We start from the raw sequence: 21,131 nt of genomic DNA, 5'->3' as shown, positions 1-21,131 counted from the left end.
CATTCTATTCTCCAATGTAGCCCTACATTTGCCACTCACTCACTGATCACTCACCCTCCTCCCTGGCCTCCTGTGCTTCTTATAAGAAGAGGCCGAGGCCATTGGCCATACCATCTGACAAGCAACACATTGCAATTGCTAGCTAGTTTGATCGCTTATATTAGCTAGCTAGAGACCAAACATCGATCATTCTTAGTTAGTTGTGAGATAACATCAATGATGGCGTCGAGCTCGTCATGGACCGCAAAGGATAACAAAATGTTCGAGAAGGCATTGGCGCTGTACGACAGGGACACGCCGGACCGATGGCACAAGATTGCCCGTGCCATGGGCGGGAAGACAGCCGACGAAGTGAAGCGCCACTACGAGCTGCTCATTGAGGACATCATGCGTATTGAGGCAGGCCAAATGCCTTATGCTAACTACTATGCTTCCAACCACAAAGGTATATTTATATATATATTATCTTCATCGTCCCTCATCAAACTAGCTATATATAGATCTGGTTGACTTGTTCCAACTATATATTTATGGTCGCCAAAATAAACTGATATATATATAATAAATCCTATAAATGTGTAGTAGCTAATGACGAGACTTTCAATGTAATACCTGCAGCAGTAAGCTGCTTCTTTTGAGGGTCACTTTCACAAACTCCTTTGGTTGGATTCTGAAAGCAATTATTACTATAATGAAATTCGAAGCACTTTTTTGCTGCCTTAAAGTGCTAAATGCCAATTGATAATTTTGGATTGCCTTTTTGACAGGTTGAAACAGCTAGTGCAATAAGAGCACAAACTGGAAAGCAGGAAGCATTATGCATGTGAAATAGTGTGCAAACTTCTCTTTCCTGGATATCAGAAAGCAGAATCTTATAGGATCAGATATGTCAATATCAGATGTTTCTGGTTTTAGTAATATATATATATATATATATATATATGCTTCAGGTTTGCCATTAAGATATATGTAACTGTTGAAGTTGATAATGTTATGTGATTGATTAAGCTACTTGGTAATGAAATTATTGAATTATATGTAGACTCTGTCTTCCTTTAAGTTCTTATATAACTTCTTCAGTGCACAGCAATGTGTAGGTACGACTAGGTGCTAATATTCAACCAAACACATAATCCTCAATTTTCAAGTCTGTCAAAACTATACAAAATTAAACAAAAATTGCAGAGACATCAAAAGCATGAATTGCTTCCGGGATTATGAAGATCCCAAAGGGATTAATGAGCCAACGGCAACAAAAGCATTGTATATATTTCTTCTTCTATTTTCCTTTCTTCTAAGATGCCATCTCTGTTTCATGTTAACAAATCCATCGTCTGAATCAAGCATACTATGGTGCACACTTCCTTCGAGATTTCTTTTAACTCCTTCGCTATTCATTGCGCACCTCAACCGAGCAGCCTCTGCTAAAAGATCTTTCACAAGCATCTCAGTGGTTCTTATAGTTATCCCCCTCAGATACCATGAAATTGGTGGTGGAGGCATTAGAGATGGCTGGATCAGTTGGTCTAAGCTCACTACGGATCCAACTCTTCCCTTCCCCTGCGTGCAGGAATCGTAATCACTCCACATTCTTGGCTTGTATGGCCTGCACATCTGCTCGTCGACAAATAGAGGTTCTATTTTCCAGCAACCCTCAAACCTTTTCATGAATCCAGATTTTCCTTGCTTGAACTTTACCTTCATCAAGAAATTCGAAAGATATTTGACTCAGATATTGTCTGAATGTTCCAACAAGCGTGATCTGATCTTTCTTTTCTTACTGTATAATCTTTCCGGTTTTGGTCGACTATGAGATTGACTGTTATAGTCCCGGACCACAAAAGAAACCTCCATATCGCGGCTTGCTCCACCTCAACAACTTGCCTTAAACCCTCATCGAGTAGCACTTTTCTTGAACTCACTTCCTACAAAGGGAGGGAGTGCCAAATATCAGCTTTAAAAGTCTTATTCTAGATTCACAATCATGATTATATACAACAAATGGAATGGACTTTAGCTTCAAAGTGCAGAATGGTTTTGACACAATCAAAAGCATACCAATCGTAACCCTTTTAGAAGTCAATAGAAACACACGAGATTCTACTTTTCATCTTAAAGAAAACAATGTCATCGAGCATAATTAACCTTTTTGTTTATCTTATCATACCTTTATGTTCTTGAACACCCTTTTGTTATCTGGGTCAGTCAAAATATTGAATAAAGCATCTGGGGGCAATCCAACATTGAATTTAGCATTCAAGTTACAGAGAGATCCTTTAGGTACAGAAACCTGCAAAATAGTGGCTTGTATGATCATACACATTTATGAATTTCTTACTGTTCGCATTCATGTTTAAATATCACTCAGCTTGTTTAGTTTTTTCCTATAGAATATATTATTATCTTTATGTTATAAAAATCTACCAGGAACTAAAGCGAGAAAAGAATAAGCATCAACTTGTCAGTTGTCACGTCAGTATACTTCAGAAAAACGAAAATAGAGAAGGAAAAAAAAGAGAAACAGACAAGAATATGAAAAGCCCAAGATTTGAAGTCCGTTCATAATGATACATATTGACACTTGGCATATTCCACAACACGCAAAGTGTTTACTTTCGGTAACAAAATCGTAATATTTAAAAACACAATTAAATCAAACTCCAGTAGGATAGATTAAAAATATATATAACAAACATATTGACTAATTGTTGTATTTTATTAATAAAACAGATTAGTTCATAACTTCCTATAATATTCTAGTGAGATTACTTTTATCATTTCAAATTCATGATATGGTATTAGAATTAATTTTTTTTGCAAATATATAAATATATCTTACTTAACCACCTAGAATTAAATTAAGGTGACACATTTGGACTGACTCAAATTGGAATATACAGAGGATATAAGCACATATTAGTTGACGTTTTTCAATTTTCTTTTCCCTCTCAGTGATATGTGTGTGTGTGTGTGAAAGAATAGCACCTTGATCTCTGGAGGCTGATCAACCCAGAAAGGATTCACTTTCCAGGCCTCAAGCTGCTTCTCAAAGCTGGCCTTCAAGCCACTTACTGATTCATTTTTCGACAGTGCCAGAGCCCTTGTAGCATCAATTTTATGTTCTCTATTCACCAGTTGTCTCAAACGTCCCTAAATAGATTTTTTTTTAAAAAAAAAAAAAACCAAATGCAAATCATCATTGAAGCAGCAAAACAACTGCATGCTTTGACACTCTTGAGATTTCGCGAGATCACTGAACCTCCAAAGAATTCTGGATATTCTTCTGGAACTGCACAAGAGAACCCACCACTGCTGAATTCATTGCCAAGCTGCAATCTTTCCCTTTGTCCACAAGAGCATCAAACAGCTTCGCCATTTCCTTGTCATCCACTAAGATCTACGCATGCAAGATGGGCACTACCAACAAAGTCTAAGTAAAGAAGATGGATGAGATTTCAAACAACATATATATGCTAGGCCCAGCGTTCTAATAGGATAGTGATAAGCACTAAACGGGGAAACCAAATTGGAAGAGAGAAAAGAAGGTAAAGATATATACCAATGGAAGAAATCGAACGAGAAGGGTGCGCTCGTAGCTGACCTTCTCATGGATCTGGAATTCTTCATACCGTATGGATTCGTTCCCAGAAATCGCTAGAAGGGAAAGAGGAGGTCAAGAATCGAGTGCTTCCCTTTGAGGATGGAGGGAAGGAGAGGATTGCGTCCAATTGCGTTTGCAGTAATGAACATCCAATTCCACAATAATTGCCGTCTATTTGCAGATTGACGGTCTGGATCGAATGAAGTGAAGCCATGAAAGCGGCCATGTAAGAGTTACATGAACATTTAGCAGACAAACAAGAGCTTTTGGAGTTACACTGAATCTCCATCCTTTTAATTATTACTTCATTTCCTCTAGATGCTAAAATATAAACTCTCTAAAACATGATGAAATCTTAAAGCACAGTGAAACAGATCATCGAGATCAAATTGAAGGCTAGCTATTGCAGATACTTAACGATGAATCTTCATCAACAGCCAACTTCAACGCGGACTTCCCATCATTCCCTTCTCGTACAGCGTCTCCAGATACAGCTTTCTGTATGATATATTCAAACTATTAATTCCAATTCAATTTAATTCACTTCAGAGCAAAGTAATTTACTGGAGGGCATTAAAAAAATACACACCTCGCCGGAAGATCATCACCAGGACGTTCGTAGGTGGTGAAGACGACTGCCGGACCGGCGTTGAAGATTAGAAGCTGATGAGTTATTCATCAAGTAATTTGATCAAAACAGCAGTTTCCGATGCTTAATTAAATATATAGTTGATATTATAAATTCGACTCGACGAAAACCTTGAGGTATTTATTGAGGTCGAGAGCGAAACGATGATAAATCCCAGCAGGCAGCAAGATCATGACCCCTTCCTTCACTGCTATTCTGATCCACCGATCATTTTCATCCCTCACATCATAATATCCTTTAATTTGCCAACAATTACCGAGATTTATATAGTTAATTATAATTATGTGTTTGACTTTAATTGTACCGGTTAATTAGTCAATAATTAGTTGTCTGTTTGATTAAGAAATTACCACTGCCTTGGATGCAATAAGAGATCTCATCGCCGAGGTGCAGGTGCTCCACGAAGAACCTCTTCAGTATCTGCTCAAAGTTTGGCAGCCTCTCTGGATGCAAATCATGCAAGTTGGAAAACTAAAACTCAGCACTGTGTATATATATGTTTGGTTAAATCTGTTTTCCTTCCTTCCACCAAGTAAACACAATCTAAGTAATAGATCTAGCTAATCATCTTAAGTATACACTAACACTGTGAGAGTAGCCTCGGGATTCACTAATTTGTTTCACCTTCTCTTCGTTTTCATGATCACTGCCCACTCTCCAAGTCCGAATTCCAAGCTCTGCAAATTAAATATACATATATACACGTACAATTAGAAGCTCCATCAAACCAATAACTTTATATTTTTAGAAGAAAAGAAGAAGAAGAAGAAGAAGAAGAAGACGACCTTCAAGTTTGAGAAAGGAAACAAATTCCTTAGGCTCACAGTGTTTTGACAATCTGTGATCTTCCTCCTCAGAACTGTCTTTGATGTGCCAAGCTTCCACAATCTCCTCCTTAACAGTACCATATCAAATTTAATACATTAAAATTTATAGATAACTCAAGGATGAGAAAGAGAAATTGATGGATTACTTACTTGAGAGTAGAGCGCAGTCTCCATTATTCTCTTCTTAATGGAATGGAAGCCCTTTAGTTGTATCCATTTCATGGAGCCAAGGCATGGTTTAAATAATAGGCACACAAATTAAGTTCTTTTTCTTTTTCTGCTTCTGCATTAAATAAATATTTATTTATTTATAATTGGCAAATCATTAAAGGAAAGGGCTCTTTCATTTTAAAACTCCCCGTTTGTAATAGTTAATAATTTCAAAATTAAAATAATTAAATATTATTTCCTTTTAGAATTATCGTGTGAACACAAGGGCCTTTTTTGTCTTCACGTCCTTGGAACACGGCTGTCACGTGTGAACGCCATTGTTGAAGAAGCTGGAGAAAATATATTTGAATTAAATGTGGTCAAATCTTATGAAGATTGATTTGATGTGTCTAGAAAAATTAACTCATTTATAAAAATATTACAATTGAGTTCTTTAGAGAATTATATATATATATATATATCCCTGTCGTGTGCACACTTTAATTCAGGTTTGGATGTTTCTAATTGATCGTTAGTTAAATATTATATTCTATAAAATATTCTATATATATATATATTTTTTATCATTAACATGTAAATCTACTCGAGGAGAAGGAAAATTAATTCTCCATTAGTCTTCCTCACAGCAGGAAAATCTTGCTTTTCTCATTTCTCGTCAACGTTTATAAGATTATCATTATAATTAAGATGTTATTGAAATGTCTCCCTATTTACAATATTTTAATTAAAATCAACTTGGAGATAACTCTAAAATCAATTTGGCACCGTTGAAATGTCAGGGTCCTCAATTTTCTGAATCAGGAAATAAGGTCATTTATATGCAAATTTGTATCCAAAGTGAATTGCTTGATATCAAAATGTAAATGTTTGGCACTAATTAAGATCACAAACTAATACAATATCTCTCTACAACCAAATTATGTGATTACTTTGCCATACATCATCTTTTTATAAATCCTTCAATTGTTTAGGATGAAATAATTCATTACTCACGTACAACAGCATATATATTGAGGGAGCAATAGAACACAACTAACAAACTCATTCATGCTTACAGATCAGTCAGCCAGATGCAAACCCACTTGTTCAACCTGACCCAGTACCCAATATAGATGGATCGACCACTAGAGGAAGTCCTCTGCAGTCTTTAGATCGCCCAAAATAGTGGCTTTCACCTCATCTGTCATTGTAGCGAAGGGACCTTCCTTTGAATAGAAGCTAGCCAGTGTTCTTATTGCCTTCTCAATTGCTGCATATGATTCCTGAAATACGAAACTGGATGTAAACAAAGGTACTATAAACAATAAGGCAACACCAATAATAAAAAAAATGAGCAACTTAATAAATTCTAGTAAAATCTCTCTCTTTCTCTCTCTCAAAGATTTATCTCCTTTTTCAAAATAACCTCTGGAGTCATGGTTACTATTCTTAGTAAAATGAAGTGGCTGAAATAATTTTATATTTAATTTGATAGGCATTTTGTGAATTGTTAATCCCACCAATGAGCTAGTAGATCACACACAAAAGGAAGCAGAAGGGGAAAAAAATTGGATGGTAAAAGTTCTGCATTTGGTGAATATCATGATACTTTTACTCCAAAGCCGAAAAATGGCAAGTGAAGCTGGCATGCATACCTCAGCTACGACTGTCGATCGTCCCTTCCAGTTACTCAAATACTGTCTGATTGACTCCTTTGCTGCATCTGCGCCCCTTCTGAACTTAGAACCATCTTTCACATCCTCCTCCAGCGACTCCCGAAGGGTCTTCACGACTTCCCTTGCATCCTTCAAGTAAGCCTTTGGCAATAACTTTCCAGTCTTTGTTTTTTCGTCAGGGTCAAATATCGACTTGATAGTGCCAAAAGCACCATTGTCTCCCTCGTCCTTTGGATCATTTCGGTTGCTATCTTCTTCTGCCCGTATAGGTAATGCAAGGGTGTTGTATATTAGACCAGAAACCAATGTGGTGCCACTGGAGATCGCAGTAATCCTCCTGGTAAGCAAAGTTTCCTGAGAAGCTAAGACGAAAGTGTTCTTCGATCGAGGTTGAGCTGTTCTTTTGTGTGATTATAAAGTCAAACGACACAAAGTAATTGTTTGTAGAAGCCTAAGTACTAAGATTTCATGATATCACTTACATTGGATACAAAACTGCTTCCTTCCATTTGGTTCCGAGGAGCAAATATAGCAAACATGGATAGAAGAAAAGGTAACCAACATGTTTTGCAGTATAATCAATAGCTGTCTCTCCTATTTCCTTCTACATGTTACAAGCAAACTTGAGAAAGTTAATAATATACAATTGGCATGAGTAAGGTTGACAATAATAATAACAAGAAGCTCATTCAAGAAACACCATTAGTCACATACTTAACATCTCCTTAAGTTATAATGTTTAATAGGCAGTGACAGGAGATAAGCAACCCTACTAACCAACTACTTTGGATGGTCAATATGTGTATAGATCAAACTTGTCCACACAGTAACCAACCACACTAAAAATAGGTGGTAGATGGACCAAATCAGGAGATACATGGGTTAAGGGCTTAGGTTGAAACTCACATCCATAACTATAGATACGACGGCACTATAGTACCTTTGTGGACTTTTGACAGTTTTTGCAGAAGGCTTGAAGAACAACACTTCAGAGTCTATCGAGTGTTAGTAGCTTCCAAAAGAGCAAGAGAGACCAAAAGGATCCATGTTCTATAAGTCTCCCCTTGGCACGCTATTCTTGCTCACCTCCAACATTGTCCATCCTGGACAAACCAAATCCCACCTTGGCCAAAGTGCATCCCACCTCAATCAAACTCAATAGTTCATAAAGCACCAGGACTGAATAAGGGGGTCGCTTCAGACGAACTGAACATATCAAAACTTAACCTTGATTAAACTCAAATGGTTTGTACTCATCCAGCTACAATAAAATTTGGCAGAGTTATGATTCTCTCATCTCATGCTTCTAAAAACATGCTTTAGATGCACCCATTTTTCTATGACTAGCATTCTGAATATACACATAAGGGAGCACATACGGAACTAGTGATAACATTTTCATATTCAACTACATATTTAGTTTAAGCTGAGCCACCAATACATTAGAATCACAAAAAGAGGAACTTTTCAGATCTTTCATTCAAGAGTAAGGTCTATGAGGTGGAGAATACATTAGAATCACAAAAAGAGGAACTTTTCAGATCTTTCATTCAAGAGTAAGGTCTATGAGGAGGAGAAACTTGTAAAACACCATACTTGGATCCCCAAACATGCATCAAAATTATAGTTATGGCCGCTGTTTCATTTCAATCATCGACAAAAACTTAGCAATCAAACGAAGGAACAAAACTAGGGTTACAAAGTTGTCTACTGTGCTGGAGAGGAGTAAAGCAATAGAGGAATCAGTAGAACCTGCCAGCGATTTCTATTTCACGTCCAGAGCTTGAATCTTCTCCTCCACTTCGCGGTCTACAAGGTCACGGAGCCTTATCCTTCCTTCGTACCGGTCGACCACCGCAGCCGCGAAAATACCGGGCGTTGGCGGGTGGAGGATGCCCGGCAGAATCCGCCTAAAATCCGACAAGGTAGGGGATGCGAAATCCGATAATTTCAAAACTCTTTGTTTGATTAAATCAAACTTTAAATAAATAAATATTCATTAGAAATAATATAATAATTTATTTTACAATATCATATTCTGTAAAATAGAATACGAGCCCTTGAAATTATATTTCCTAAATATTTTTTTTAAATGACAATATGTAAATTATATAGCTGGCTTGACAATGCTTTGACATGACTAGGAGCGAGTGGAACCACATAATTAAGCGACACTATTGAAATCCAAGTATAATAATATATATATCATCTACTGCAATTTGGAAATTTAATAGTATTTAATTTAAATTTAATTACGTATTAGATTTATTCCAATTGTCTTGCATTCCTTTTTGTTTAGCGAAGAGAAGAATACACTACGACAAAGGAAATTAAAATTTCAAAGTCAATGTTTTTGTTTGCCTGAAATTGGGCGATGTCTAAAAGGGTGACAAGGCTGATAAATAAAAGATGTGATGAGGCAATGCAAGATGGAGCACTATGGCCTAGTCGCGTTACAAGGTGAACAATTGATCACTAAACACAAATTCATCAAAGATTTAGAGGTTGTATTTATTTTTATGATAATTTAAGTATTTAATTTTTTGAATTATTTAATTTTAAAAGTGATTAATTCAGTCTTATATAAATTTTATATTGATAATAAATTAAAAAGTACAAATAATGTATCATTTTATAATTAATGTTCTAAAATTAATTTTTTACTGAAAAATTTAATTTACAATATATTATAGTTGAAAATAGATTCGTGGATACTTGATTAACACCTTATCGGATGATGTCAATTGAGATTAACGGTCAGAATCGAAGAATTTCTTTTTAATCAGGTAAAGAAGTGGGGCGGAATTATTATATACAATAATAAATTCTTTGTTCCTATAGGTTCTTTTTATGCTTTCCGTGGAAGCGCATTCGAAATCTGTTAACGGGTCTTTACTCTTCATCAACGTTCACCCTCCACTCAAATTCTATTTCACCACTTATTGTACATGTTTTTTTTCTAAATGCACCTAAAAGATCTTAGAACCAATAAAACACCACCAAAATAGCAATGACAATTGGCAAAGTAAAAGAACAACAGTTTGTTTCAATCATGCAGAAGTTTTTGACAAATCTAAAAGTCTAAACACATTTTGTAGGAAAAAGAGACAAAACATACAGTATGAAATCGAAATTTCTCCAGAATATTTTTTCATCAAATTACATCCTTATAAAATAATATATCTATATATATATTTTTTTGTTTTGCAACCAAACCATAATTCACTTTCAAGTATCAACGTCACGCAGACTTTCAATTACATAAGAAAATTATCAAATCACCATCCCAAACCTTCTAATAATAATAATAATAATAATAATAATAATAATAATAATAATAATAATAATAATAATAATAATAATAATAATCACATATCCAAATTAGGCAAATTAATTGATTAACGGCTGGTGCTGAGCGGGTGTCCTGCAATCGCTGTCCTCCTCCTCCTCCGCGTCCGCCGCCTCGACGCGGACCACCTCCCGCCGGTGGAAACTCCGGTGGCACCCGCAGGCGGCGCATCGGAGCGCGGCTTCCTCTCCCCCGCCCACACTGGCAATGAACTCGCCGCAGCCGTCGACGGCGTAGCCGCCGGTGGCCGCCGCGTGGTTCTTCCTGCACTCCGCGTACCTGACCTTGCCCCCCTGCTTCCTCCCGCCGCCATGGACCCTCCCCGCAGGCTCGTACCTCCTCAGCACCACCAGATGCCTCTTCATCATCTCCAATATAATTAATCCTTCTTCTCTCTCTCTCTCTCACCGCATACTCCTAGCTAGCTAGCCCCCCTCCAGTTCTTGAAGAATTTGTAACAGTGGCAGGGAAGGGAGTTCGATGGTCACCTACCTTGGGAATTATATATAAGCGCCTGCGTTGGCAGTGTCTTTCCTCTCCGGCCTAATGCCTGGACCGGTTGTGGTAAGGTGCACATGACCCGCATTGATGTCGCAGTGGTTAATTCGGCCGAATTGATGGTCCAACCAATTCCACCTCAAGCTGGACCAGCCCTCCCTGAGACGATAGGGAGAGACATCTTTTGCTCCGCCCCCACTTGGAGTTAGTTGCTAGCTGCTGGAGCCTGGAGCTGGTGGTGCTAGAGCTGGTGGTGCTGGTGCTGGTGCTGGTGGTGGCTCAAACCCATCACCCAACCCAGCAAAATGTGTCGACTTAGCCTAGCTAGCTAACTAGGGCATGCATGCATCTAAAAGCAAAGTAACCGTGAATGGTGATACATCATACATATCAATTATATATCTATATATATATAATCGGTAAGGCCCCCCACGCACAGCTGCCTTGCCTTTCTCTTAATTTATCATCTTTGTTTCTGTCTCCTACGTACCTCTGCTCTGTTTTCTATCCATCCTCCGTCTCAGCTGTAATTAGCTCCATCTATCTAATTCTCGTCTTGCTTGTCCACACGTTCCACCTACGGCCTTAATTCTCACTCGATCCATCAGACCATTCTGGTCAAAGTAAAGTATTCGAGAGTATTATTATTATTATTGCTCCGTTGATTGAACTGATCGATGGGGTCAGGCATGCATAATGTTCAAATGAAACAATAATCATTCACGCAGCAGACCATCATTATACATTTAATTTGTCACCTAGTAATTATACATTAAAATCGAACTAAAGATTGAATTGAAAAAGCAAATTGTAGACCACTGCATGCGCACATTCAAGTTGCTATTCAAATGCCTTGTTATTCCCAGCTCGTTACGTTCTTGATCCCTGGCACATACAGTAGTACTCATTAAAGTGTAAACACCACTAGTATAAAAATACAATTACATACAATTTTATCTCAATGGATCCTATCCTAGCTATCCGAGCTCAAGGTTCACTAGCTTAATTCTTCTACAGATATATGGTTTTGTATGAAAGTTTTAATTACCATCCACGCTTATATATATCAAAACATGCATATTATATTGACGAGATTAATTTAAAAACAAAACCAATTTGCCAAATCGAACTGTTCCTCGAAGCTCAAACCTAATCTTCCTCCATAAATAGGCTGCATTCATTAGAGTGATTAGGTATGCAATAACTTCCTTTATACTTTTCTACCATTAACTCCTCTTCAACTGGAGCAGAGGATACAATCCGCCAAACACACTTTTAATGGTCTTTTCCCCTCATTTTTCTTCTTCGAATTATAGAGACGATTGATATAACAACATAACTCACCTTGATCATCAAAATTTATTATTATTATTATTATTATTATTATTATTATCTAGAAATTAAAAAAGGTACGTATTTATATATCTAAATATAAATATAAATATAAATATATATGATGATGAGATGGGTGATTGGTAAGAGCTAGCTGTGGGGAGTTAAGAGGCCTGCGTACGATGGAAAGCAGCTGCAAAGACCGATCCAACCATGCATGTTCTGGTGCAAGGGATCTCCTCCATTGCTCTGTAAATTGCAGGGAGTTGATGGATGCTGACAGAAAAAAGTAGAGGATGGATCGGAGCTAGGGAGGAAACTGACAAGGAAGTGAGCGTTTTAGTTTGCTTCCGTGCTCAATGAGTCTACTTGAATTAATTTGTCCTCGCTAGCTACTTATATATCCTCTATTATTAATTGCACACTACTTTCTACGCTGTGTTTACCCTTTTAGTCCAAGGAAAAGAAACAAATTTGAAGAAAAACAAGGGAAGGAATAAAAAAAAAAAAAAACAATAGTAACTCAACTCACATGGCAATTACATACCTCACAAGAGTAGTAGAGGAGGAAGAGCTTCTTAAAATTTTAGAACATAAATTCTTTCTTTCTTTCCATCCCTATATATAGATTCTTTTAATTTGTTTGTGTTTACTTTTGATGAATTGGGTTGTGGGTTAATTAATAATGCTTCTAGATTTAGTGGGAAATCTAGGATCTGACTTTATGTTGATGTAGATGGCAATCAGGCAACGCATGATTGAGCAGCTGCTGCAAGTAAAGAATGGGTAGCTGATGCATGGCATGGCATGGCATGGTGTACAAGCCAGCGCAGCTAATAGCAGCATGACAAAGATCAGCGTGGCCCATTCTATCTTCCCAGCTAGTCCACCCAAGCCCTATTTGGTTCTTTTGTCCTGCTTAATTTGCTCGCTTGTTCACTCTTCGTCTGCTCCACCTATTCATGTCACCTACTCCTATGGTCTGTTATCTTTCTGTTCATGTTGGAAAATTTCAAAATAAGCAATATTCACTGCATGCAAAAACCGGTTACAAAACAGGGACGAAAATTTTAGTCCCACATCTATAGTTGTTCGTGACTAAGCCAGCTATTTAAATAATAAATCTAACCGTTGATTTAACCAATTTTCGTCAGTAAAATTCTTTAAAATAAAAAAGATAAAACACTATTTTAATATTTGTCATAACTAAATTAACAGTGACTGTGTCTATGCCAGTTAACTTGACCGTGACTTTGATTTTTGCCAATATTTATTTATTTATTTATTTTTGCCAACTGATATGCATCGATGCATTGGCTATCGCCTTCGACCAGAGATGAGATCATGAGAATAAGACGATTCGTGTTCCCAAACGCCTGCCAGAGCTTCTTTTCGCGCCCTCGACGGTCCTCAAGCTGCTTTCTTTGATCCGTCGGATGATTCAGAATCGGTTTTCGGAACGGATTTTCGTCGTTCTAGGGTTTCTGCTCCTCGGCTTGATCGTTAATTGGACGTATGGACATGGAAGCTAGCTGCCCTAAAGTGTCTTTTTGGTAATGTATTTGTTGGATTCGAGTTTTTGGAAGATTTGCAGTTTAGTCTTTAGTGGTATTTTGTAAGTCTCTGAATTCTGATGGAAAATGGGGTGGTCATTTTCTGTCACGAATCAGTTTGTGACAGGCTCTGGAGGTTGTCTTGTTGCTATGCATTCCTAGTTGAAGTGAGAAATGGTCCCCTTGAGAGGGGAAAAAAATTTGTTGATCGGGTGCATGACCATTGGCCATCTAGAAACCGACATGTAATTGCTGAAAGATAATTCGACTTGCTTTCATGATCACTTTCTAATACAGATCCTTTTGGAAGCAACTTTTTTCGATTAGTTTTAAAGCTATAACATGCTGAGAGATTGCCCATCAATAAGAATGTTTTTCCGACTGTATCATGCATCTGTTTGACCTCAATTTTCCCACATCACGGGATTTTGTGTTTTCTGTTCATTTAAAACTGGGGTATTTGGTAGTTCAACCCAGAGACCTTCTCTGTTTCACTGAAGCAAATGAGACAATTTGCATACTTTGTTACATTATTAGCCGTTTATTATTTTTTTGAGCCAAGGAACATCTGGAATGGGCCTAGTGTCCCAACTAAGCATTAATCTGATTACTCTTCCATATGAATACTAAATCTTTTCCACATTGTGATATCACTCTAGTTGACGACTGAATATCAGTATCTCAAAATAGATGTCATTAGTGTTCCACCTTGTTGGTTTATTGAATTATGGTGTAATTCCATATTAAATATTCCATATGAATGTGAGTAATCTAGGACATGGAGAAAATTTTAACCTTGGGAGTCGAGATATTCTTTGGGTGTTTTGTTTTATTTATAATCATGAATTTTCTCTTGTAAATGTGTAATCAACACCATAGATGGGAACAATGATTTGACTTCTTTCTGTCAGTAAGGTTATTTTCTTTTCAGCATTTCTTCTATACAATGGCGAGTCTTAATAAGCTAGATGTTGTGCAGGGATATAAGATTAGATAAGTTTAATGATTTGAGGGTTGAGTCGGTTGACAAATTTAGTACGACCATACTTTGTTTGGTCTATGAGGTGAAGATTATAGGGGAACAATGGAGGCAAATGACAATTTTCATACTGTGGTGGAACATTATGAGCTTGCATTTGAATTTAACAATGTCAAGAAGTGGCGATTCACAAATATTTTGGTTTGGTTATATGAATCTTATACCATTATTGAATGTTGTTATGTTATCTCACTAGTAATAGACAGATCTTTATGTTAAGTAGAATTCCTTTGGTCTTCTTATGTTCCTCACGCCTTCAATTTCAATTGATTCAATTTATTCTCTAACTACAAAATATACCACTATTGAGAGCCAGCTTTTGAGAATTTGAAGTATGCCATGTTTTCCATCTGCCTGATCTTGTCATATGAGCAAAACCCATGAGTGATGTGGGACCCAACCTAACACAACTATCGTCGACCCATCTTATGATGGAAGCAGCATGAAAGAAACCCCATATTGCAGCATGAAGGAAGCAACCTAACCAAAGTTATTGAACATGAATCAGCTAGCAAAACAAATTATAGATTTTAGTTACCGCCTTATCTGGTAATTTTCTACAAATTACATAATTACAATGTGACAAATACCGTGCCTCTGCATGTACCCTTCAAAAAAGAATTGTTCACAAAATTTATCTTGTATATATATATATATATATATATATCACTCTTCTGATTTTTGAACTTCACAAGTAGTTGTGTAAGTGTTATTTTTTTTCATTTATTGTTTTATTCTTCCTTTTTTCTACACAATTACCCCCACAATAACATTTCTTCATTGTATTATATCTCTCTGATTAAAACAACTTGCTTCTCTAAACTGTAAATTTAAAATTCTATCTTATTTCCTTTTGAAACTTCCAATTCACTATCACACTTAGTATATATAACCTGAAACAATTTGTTAGTTCTGTATTTTCCTTCAGAATATCTCCAACTGTTTTGCATCTGTATTATTTTCTGCCTATATACAAATTAGGTAGATGTTCTTAGATCTAATTTTTCAAGGCCTTAACTGTTTTAAGATTTTAGTTATCAGTAAAGTTCAACTTATTTGGATATTCTCAGTTTGTTATCCTATTCTTTTTTCCACATATATAATTCTTTATAACTTGGTTAAAGTCAAGGAAAAAGTTCATAATACTCTCAAAGGAATTGGTCCATATGTCAAACAGGTTTGAGTGTCAATACAGAATGAAGTGGTCACTGGATAATATTAATATTCATTGGATATTGAACATATAAATAGAACATTAGTATAATTTATTAACGAAACAATTTAGGATCCTTAATGTCAAATTAAATGTGAGAGGCAGTTGTAATATATATATTGACTGTGAACTGAGATGGATGCCATTTGTATCAACAAGCAAAAGTTGCAGTGATAGTAGAATGCTTTAATCTAATTAGTGATTGGTCAGTTGTCTATAGATGATCAACATGAACCAGATCACACAAAATTGTACATGAGGAAGACAAGCCAATATATGATATAGCCAGTACTAGCTACTTGCCTAGTATATTAAATATAGATAGTCTTACAAGCTATAGAATTGGTGCAGATCATCAATCTGCATGGGATACTATTTGCATGTATGGTAGATCTGTACTAGAAACAAGATGCCACTAAATTCAGTATTCTGATTGATCAGGACAGGAAGAGACTCTGCAGCAACTCCACTTGGGCACTGTTGAAATCCATTGTCGCCACGAGTGCTGAGAGCTGATTGCTGAGCTCATCGACCTCCTGGTGAAGGCTCTTGATGTAGTTGCACGTCTCGAGAAGGAGGCTTGCTGCAGAAGCCTGCATCAGTGTGTAAGTAAGCTTCATGCATTTCTATTTTTGCAGTGGATAATTAATTTGTAGATGTTATTATTACATTACTTGCATGATCACTACGTGTTTACAATTAACTTACTCTGCTTGAGCCACGACGTCGGTGACGATTGTCAGGAAGAAGAGACTGGAGGTTGGAGATGAGCACATTGATCTCTTCCTCTGAGATCCTGGACCTTCTGCTGGACATCTTGGCAAATGTGGAATCCAAAGTGATGAACTAAGCACCAGTGCGAGAACTTTATAGGGGAGTAGAAGTCAAATTAAAACAAACTAATTAAGTGCAAATGATGATCAATGCTAAAATCTTTATGATATCCTAATCTTATTTTTTTTATTAAAAAAAAACAGATTATAGAGTCATATATTATCTGATGTGGAAAGTGAAAATCCACATGGCGGAGCTGGATGGTGCCACATCAGTAGGATCACGTGATGTAGCATGGCACTGCGATGAGTCGTGGGCCATCAACCAATTGAAGGCGAGCATGTGATGTGTGTTTGGAGCCTAAGTACTACCATATTTAGATTTATCTTAATCCACATATATATCCTTCATGAGGTGAAAAATGGGATCAACTTTTTGAGGACCTTGTCCTTGTGGTCCTACAAATAATTAACTAAACTAACAGCTGGGGAGTTAATTATGAGTCTGTTAGTATTAACAATTTGTCAAGTTGGCTACCTTGCCATATGTAGACATTAATTCAGGTGATAAATTCTCTGTAGGCACTCACATGGGCTTTCAGTTGTCATCACATTCACAGCTTCCATGTGATGAAGAGAGACATGCTGTGCGGGAGTACTACATGTTTGGACTACATGCCTACCCCCCACATGCATATAAGTGCTTTAACTCCTCAACTGCATTTCCAATTGCATATACACATTCTTTTTCTTTTTAATAAAAGTCAAAAGAAACAGAAGAAGAAGAATTATACAAGATTTTAACTTAGTTAAGTCTATTGAGCTATCACTCTATATTACAATATCGTGAACAACTACAATGACTAGATTATATAAAGTTGTCTATGGAGGGGGATTGGATTGGATCTTAGTTATGTGAGATGCTTGCTTAATGTAGATCTTATTTGGAATATGAATCGTTTTAGACTAATTTTGAATACTAATGAAGAAAAAAAAGATCCTAAGACTAATCTTGACAATGTGAAGGAGCTGAGTGATTAAGAGGGGCAGAATCATTTGGGAAAATGGAAGAATAAATTGTCAATGGATGCAAAATGTGATGGAGGGAAGTGAGTTAATGGTACAAGTGAGAGCATACCAAAATGTGTCTCCAATATGTGTGATGAATGCAATCCTGTGGAGTACATGTCTAGGATTTGCTACGAAGGGCTCATTCCTGGCCACATGATTCAATTGGATTTTGATCTGGGCCGTTGATTCTAAATTACATCACAACCAAATGAGATGTTGCTGCAAAGAAAGGATCCTCGTAGCAATCTTATGGAGGTTCTCTCCATGGGATTTCCTTTCCTAATTACAATGCTTGGGTTGTGGCGATGCTTATTGGCACCCAAATGTAGTTGTCTTTCATCCATGCATGTAAATAATGAATAAACTACACGTTAAGTTAATAAAACAGAAGGAAACTAGACATGCGTCTATTTCACATTAGACAAGTTGATCGCTATTTAATTTACAAATTGACGTGTTGAAGGAAATAAAACAACTGCACATCAAAAAGGTTTAGTATAAAATTTGACCAAAAAATATAGCATAAATGCAACGTTATATGCATTAATCCTTGACATGTCCAAACTTGTAGCTAGTTAAGATATAATCGTATAAAATATCTATATGTTTGAGAGATAAAAATGACAGCCTTGCAGATTAGATTACATTCATCTAGTTGAACTACAGCAAAAATTAGGAGAAAAGTATATATATAATTGATTCATCCGAAGCAGTGTTTGTGTTTTGTATATATATCTGCATATCTTATCTATATATAATGTAGTGTGCCTTAGCATATAAGATTTGATTGGTCAATACATATCCATGTCCTGTTATACAGCTTAGAAAAATGTTAAAAATTTACACGTTTCTGTCTTGTAAACTAACTAGCAATGGTCTGATTAATTCCCACGCATCATTTGGAGATTTTTAAAAATTTTCATATAGAGGAAAATGTCAGTAGGCATACAATGTCTGTAGGCAAATTAATATGAGGCTTATAAGGATGTCTCTTCAAAGTTCTATCATATGTCTGCTGCCAATATATTATTATTTTTCATTTTTTGCATTCATCAAGTATGTATGTCTGTATGTATGCATTGAACATTATTTTTTGCTAAAACAAATAACCTGTTCAAAATGGCCGTTGGCCTTATTTATTCCCAACCTAACATGCGACCAACCGAAGTCCATCGGAGAGACAACGTAATTATAACCTGAAGGTTCATCGTCACCTCATCATGGTGCAGTATGTAGGCAGTGCATGTTGCATGTTCGCACTCTAACCAATGCTCAGAAATTATTTATTCTCTTCCTCGCACAATTATAAATGTAAAGGCAACTACCTTTTGCAGTTAGAAATCAAAACAATAAAAGGTTTTTTCCTTTATTTATATATATATATATTTATATATGTTATGGATGTAAGATTTTAGATGGAGTTAGGAATGGGGTTGGTATTAAATGCATGGATGCGCACTTTAACTGTGGCAGTTGGAGATGCATTGCATCCTTGTGTACGTCATATATGAAACAGTGGGAGATGCATGCTAGTTTTAATTTACTCTTTCAACTGGTGTAATTTGCCTACCTGGACAAGTATATTGCAATAGAATCCCCCAGTAAATTTCAAATTTACATCAAGCACATGCATTGGATGGGTCTATTGAGAAAGAGAGTCGGAAAGATATCCAAACTACTTGGTGACTTACATTCAATGTTAGAACATCTTCACTTTGCATCCATTTGTTTTACCCTTCAATTTATTCATTGTTAATATGGGCACTACTAATATTGCCATTGTTGGATGATCGTGATGACACATGTGAGAATGATACTGGAGAAGAAAGTTGATCTAATCATGGAGCAGCATACATCTAGGTCCTCTAGGATAGGAGGTGTTGTGACAATGGAAGACAATTGGGTCAACTATTAGTTAAGTGATGCAAGGTTGGGTGGCGTTGAATGGGCATTTACTCCCAGGACCTATAAAGGGGACAACCACAATTGTTTGGGGAATTGTAGGAGAATTTAAACAAGGGCAGATAAATAACTCCCAACTCGGGCATCCTCCATCCACACTTTGTTCCACTTCAAGCCACTTTTTTTTGTTCACTTCTGTGGACTACCAACCAAAATTATCTCGACTCAAGCTTTTCCTATCAGCCCATATCCCTTCTCTGTGGCCCAAGCTAGATCAACACTGTGAACCTCAAGCAATACTAACTAGTTGAATACTATTTCATATCATTCTCCATACCTAGGCAGAACTAAATTTAATAACCCTATCTCGACTGAACTACTCCTAACTTTGGCTCCTTTGGCTTAGTTCCTCAACTGATGCCTGAGCAACTGACTCCTAGACTTTTGTATAAATTCATCGTAACAGTTGTGAATTAATAGTCATGTAACGTGGTACAAATTCATTGCTTGGGCAGCAGCAAAAAGAATGAATATCAAATTTCCATGTTGCCTTCACAATGTATATGCATACATATTATAATTGCAAAAAATCTGCTTCTTTTTGATAAAATATATGAAAATACTGTTTTCTGGGTTTTCTTTTTGCGTCTATTAAATATCCTCTGCATATTTTCTAAGGAAATCTCAACCCTTTAGAGAATACCTGGGGAGCACTTTAGGACTATCCCAAGGCAAGCTATGATTAGAGGATCCCTCAATGCATCTCTTCAGGTTTTAGTCACCACTGCAGTGGAAGTTGATGATCTGAGTCAGTGGATCTGACGAATCAACACAATTTATCCTGGTGCTGCTCCTGTTAGATCTGTTGATGAAAGGTATCATGTATCCAAGACGGCAAGGACAGCCAGAAATGTGATAGACCGCCGTTATTTCTTCACTGGAGCTATGTTAATTTCCATTGTTCTTAACCGTGCTGTCAACAGTGCCAAGGTTGTTACTTAAAGCAAGATGCAGTCAATCATAAAAGTTAAAGATGGGAAATATCGTTTGGTCAGACTTTGAACTCAATCTAAGTACTCTTCATTGCGTCAATGAACATCGTTGTAACTTGTAACTGCTAGATTGCCATACGATTTTTGTAGTGAGGAGAGGATAGGATACGGTGAATTTAAATGCAAATGTAACTGAAACTTACGCTTTTGTTTTGGGAATATGGATGGTTACGTGGGGAATGTGTTCATGTAAACCTTACATTTGCCATCGAATCGATCAACATGGCAATGACAATCTAAAGAAATGGCTCCCTACACGTACTGTCTTCTTATATTCGAGAGTGAAAATGCACATGCCAGCCAATTATAACCTCAAAATATTGAAATTATAGGTAAAAAATTATTGGGCTTCTTTATTCTATCCAAAAATAAAATAAAATAAAATAAAATTGAGCATCTGTTTAGTAAATAAAAATTTGATTGAATACATAATAATAGATTGTAGG

The 21,131-nt window shown here is 36.5% G+C and overlaps 5 protein-coding genes and 1 long non-coding RNA gene across 10 annotated transcripts; 1 reads left to right on the top strand and 5 right to left on the bottom strand.

Moving 5' to 3' along the window:
• Positions 1-1,215: 1,215 nt before the first annotated feature.
• LOC141837175 (uncharacterized) lies at positions 1,216-3,394 on the bottom strand (the record flags this gene model as incomplete). Its single annotated transcript, XM_074724623.1, has 5 exons — positions 1,216-1,698; positions 1,782-1,925; positions 2,168-2,290; positions 2,986-3,150; positions 3,260-3,394. Coding segments are annotated over 5 exons (1,050 nt in total), but the record flags the coding sequence as incomplete, so codon positions are not given.
• A 402-nt stretch (positions 3,395-3,796) lies between these two features.
• LOC141842241 (acireductone dioxygenase 2-like) lies at positions 3,797-5,256 on the bottom strand. The gene is made up of 7 exons (XM_074730459.1): positions 5,228-5,256; positions 5,036-5,144; positions 4,836-4,927; positions 4,601-4,721; positions 4,361-4,485; positions 4,191-4,264; positions 3,797-4,099 (listed from the first exon to the last, which is right to left on the bottom strand). The coding sequence occupies exons 1-7, from the start codon at positions 5,249-5,251 to the stop codon at positions 4,045-4,047; spliced, it is 600 nt and encodes a 199-aa protein (XP_074586560.1). The 5' UTR covers positions 5,252-5,256; the 3' UTR covers positions 3,797-4,044.
• Positions 5,257-6,123: 867 nt separating this feature from the next.
• On the bottom strand, positions 6,124-8,808 carry LOC141841295 (photosystem II D1 precursor processing protein PSB27-H2, chloroplastic). 4 transcript variants are annotated; one of them, XM_074729438.1, is made up of 4 exons: positions 8,656-8,808; positions 7,386-7,507; positions 6,883-7,298; positions 6,124-6,510 (listed from the first exon to the last, which is right to left on the bottom strand). In XM_074729438.1, exons 2-4 carry the CDS (start codon positions 7,465-7,467, stop codon positions 6,373-6,375), a joined length of 636 nt encoding a protein of 211 aa, XP_074585539.1. In that variant the 5' UTR covers positions 7,468-7,507; positions 8,656-8,808; the 3' UTR covers positions 6,124-6,372. The 4 variants fall into 4 exon arrangements, with proteins under 4 accessions (XP_074585539.1, XP_074585541.1, XP_074585543.1 ...); XM_074729440.1 differs by having other exon boundaries at positions 6,883-7,265; XM_074729442.1 differs by lacking the exon at positions 8,656-8,808 and having other exon boundaries at positions 6,883-7,240; positions 7,386-7,473.
• A 1,285-nt stretch (positions 8,809-10,093) lies between these two features.
• LOC141842103 (mini zinc finger protein 2-like) lies at positions 10,094-10,733 on the bottom strand. Its single transcript, XM_074730319.1, has one exon. The coding sequence runs from the start codon at positions 10,618-10,620 to the stop codon at positions 10,294-10,296; it is 327 nt and encodes a 108-aa protein (XP_074586420.1). The 5' UTR covers positions 10,621-10,733; the 3' UTR covers positions 10,094-10,293.
• A 2,698-nt stretch (positions 10,734-13,431) lies between these two features.
• Positions 13,432-20,865, top strand: LOC141840573 (uncharacterized). Of its 2 annotated transcripts, none has more exons than XR_012602749.1 (3): positions 13,432-13,635; positions 16,329-16,492; positions 20,312-20,865. It is a non-coding gene; the product is annotated as an uncharacterized LOC141840573 (long non-coding RNA). The 2 variants fall into 2 exon arrangements; XR_012602748.1 differs by having other exon boundaries at positions 16,329-16,496.
• On the bottom strand, positions 16,015-16,745 carry LOC141840572 (transcription factor ILI5-like). The gene is made up of 2 exons (XM_074728609.1): positions 16,596-16,745; positions 16,015-16,480 (listed from the first exon to the last, which is right to left on the bottom strand). The coding sequence occupies exons 1-2, from the start codon at positions 16,701-16,703 to the stop codon at positions 16,325-16,327; spliced, it is 264 nt and encodes an 87-aa protein (XP_074584710.1). The 5' UTR covers positions 16,704-16,745; the 3' UTR covers positions 16,015-16,324.
• Positions 20,866-21,131: the final 266 nt, after the last annotated feature.

The sequence above is a fragment of the Curcuma longa genome, chromosome 11 (assembly GCF_044706935.1).
Source record: "Curcuma longa cultivar G26 ecotype Majalengka, Jawa Barat chromosome 11, ITB_CL_G26_1.1, whole genome shotgun sequence".
Taxonomy (NCBI): Eukaryota; Viridiplantae; Streptophyta; class Magnoliopsida; order Zingiberales; family Zingiberaceae; genus Curcuma; species Curcuma longa.
The sequence above is the reverse complement of the archived record's forward strand: the minus strand, read 5'-3'. Positions and strand labels throughout refer to the sequence as shown.

What these genes read in the sequence shown, in the direction of transcription:
- LOC141842241 (XM_074730459.1), bottom strand. Translation starts at nt 5,251, where the DNA reads ATGGAGACTGCGCTCTACTCTCAA. An exon ending in CCCGAGGCTACTCTCACAGT is followed by an intron (nt 4,722 to 4,835) that starts GTTAGTGTATAC and finishes GCTGAGTTTTAG; the next exon opens with TTTTCCAACTTGCATGATTT. An exon ending in GGTGATGATCTTCCGGCGAG is followed by an intron (nt 4,100 to 4,190) that starts GTGTGTATTTTT and finishes TATATCATACAG; the next exon opens with AAAGCTGTATCTGGAGACGC.
- LOC141841295 (XM_074729438.1), bottom strand. Translation starts at nt 7,467, where the DNA reads ATGTTGGTTACCTTTTCTTCTATCCATGTTTGCTATATTTGCTCCTCG. An exon ending in GAAGCAGTTTTGTATCCAAT is followed by an intron (nt 7,299 to 7,385) that starts GTAAGTGATATC and finishes ACAAAAGAACAG; the next exon opens with CTCAACCTCGATCGAAGAAC. An exon ending in GATCGACAGTCGTAGCTGAG is followed by an intron (nt 6,511 to 6,882) that starts GTATGCATGCCA and finishes TTCGTATTTCAG; the next exon opens with GAATCATATGCAGCAATTGA.
- LOC141842103 (XM_074730319.1), bottom strand. Translation starts at nt 10,620, where the DNA reads ATGATGAAGAGGCATCTGGTGGTGCTGAGGAGGTACGAGCCTGCGGGG.
- LOC141840572 (XM_074728609.1), bottom strand. Translation starts at nt 16,703, where the DNA reads ATGTCCAGCAGAAGGTCCAGGATCTCAGAGGAAGAGATCAATGTGCTC. An exon ending in GACGTCGTGGCTCAAGCAGA is followed by an intron (nt 16,481 to 16,595) that starts GTAAGTTAATTG and finishes ACACTGATGCAG; the next exon opens with GCTTCTGCAGCAAGCCTCCT.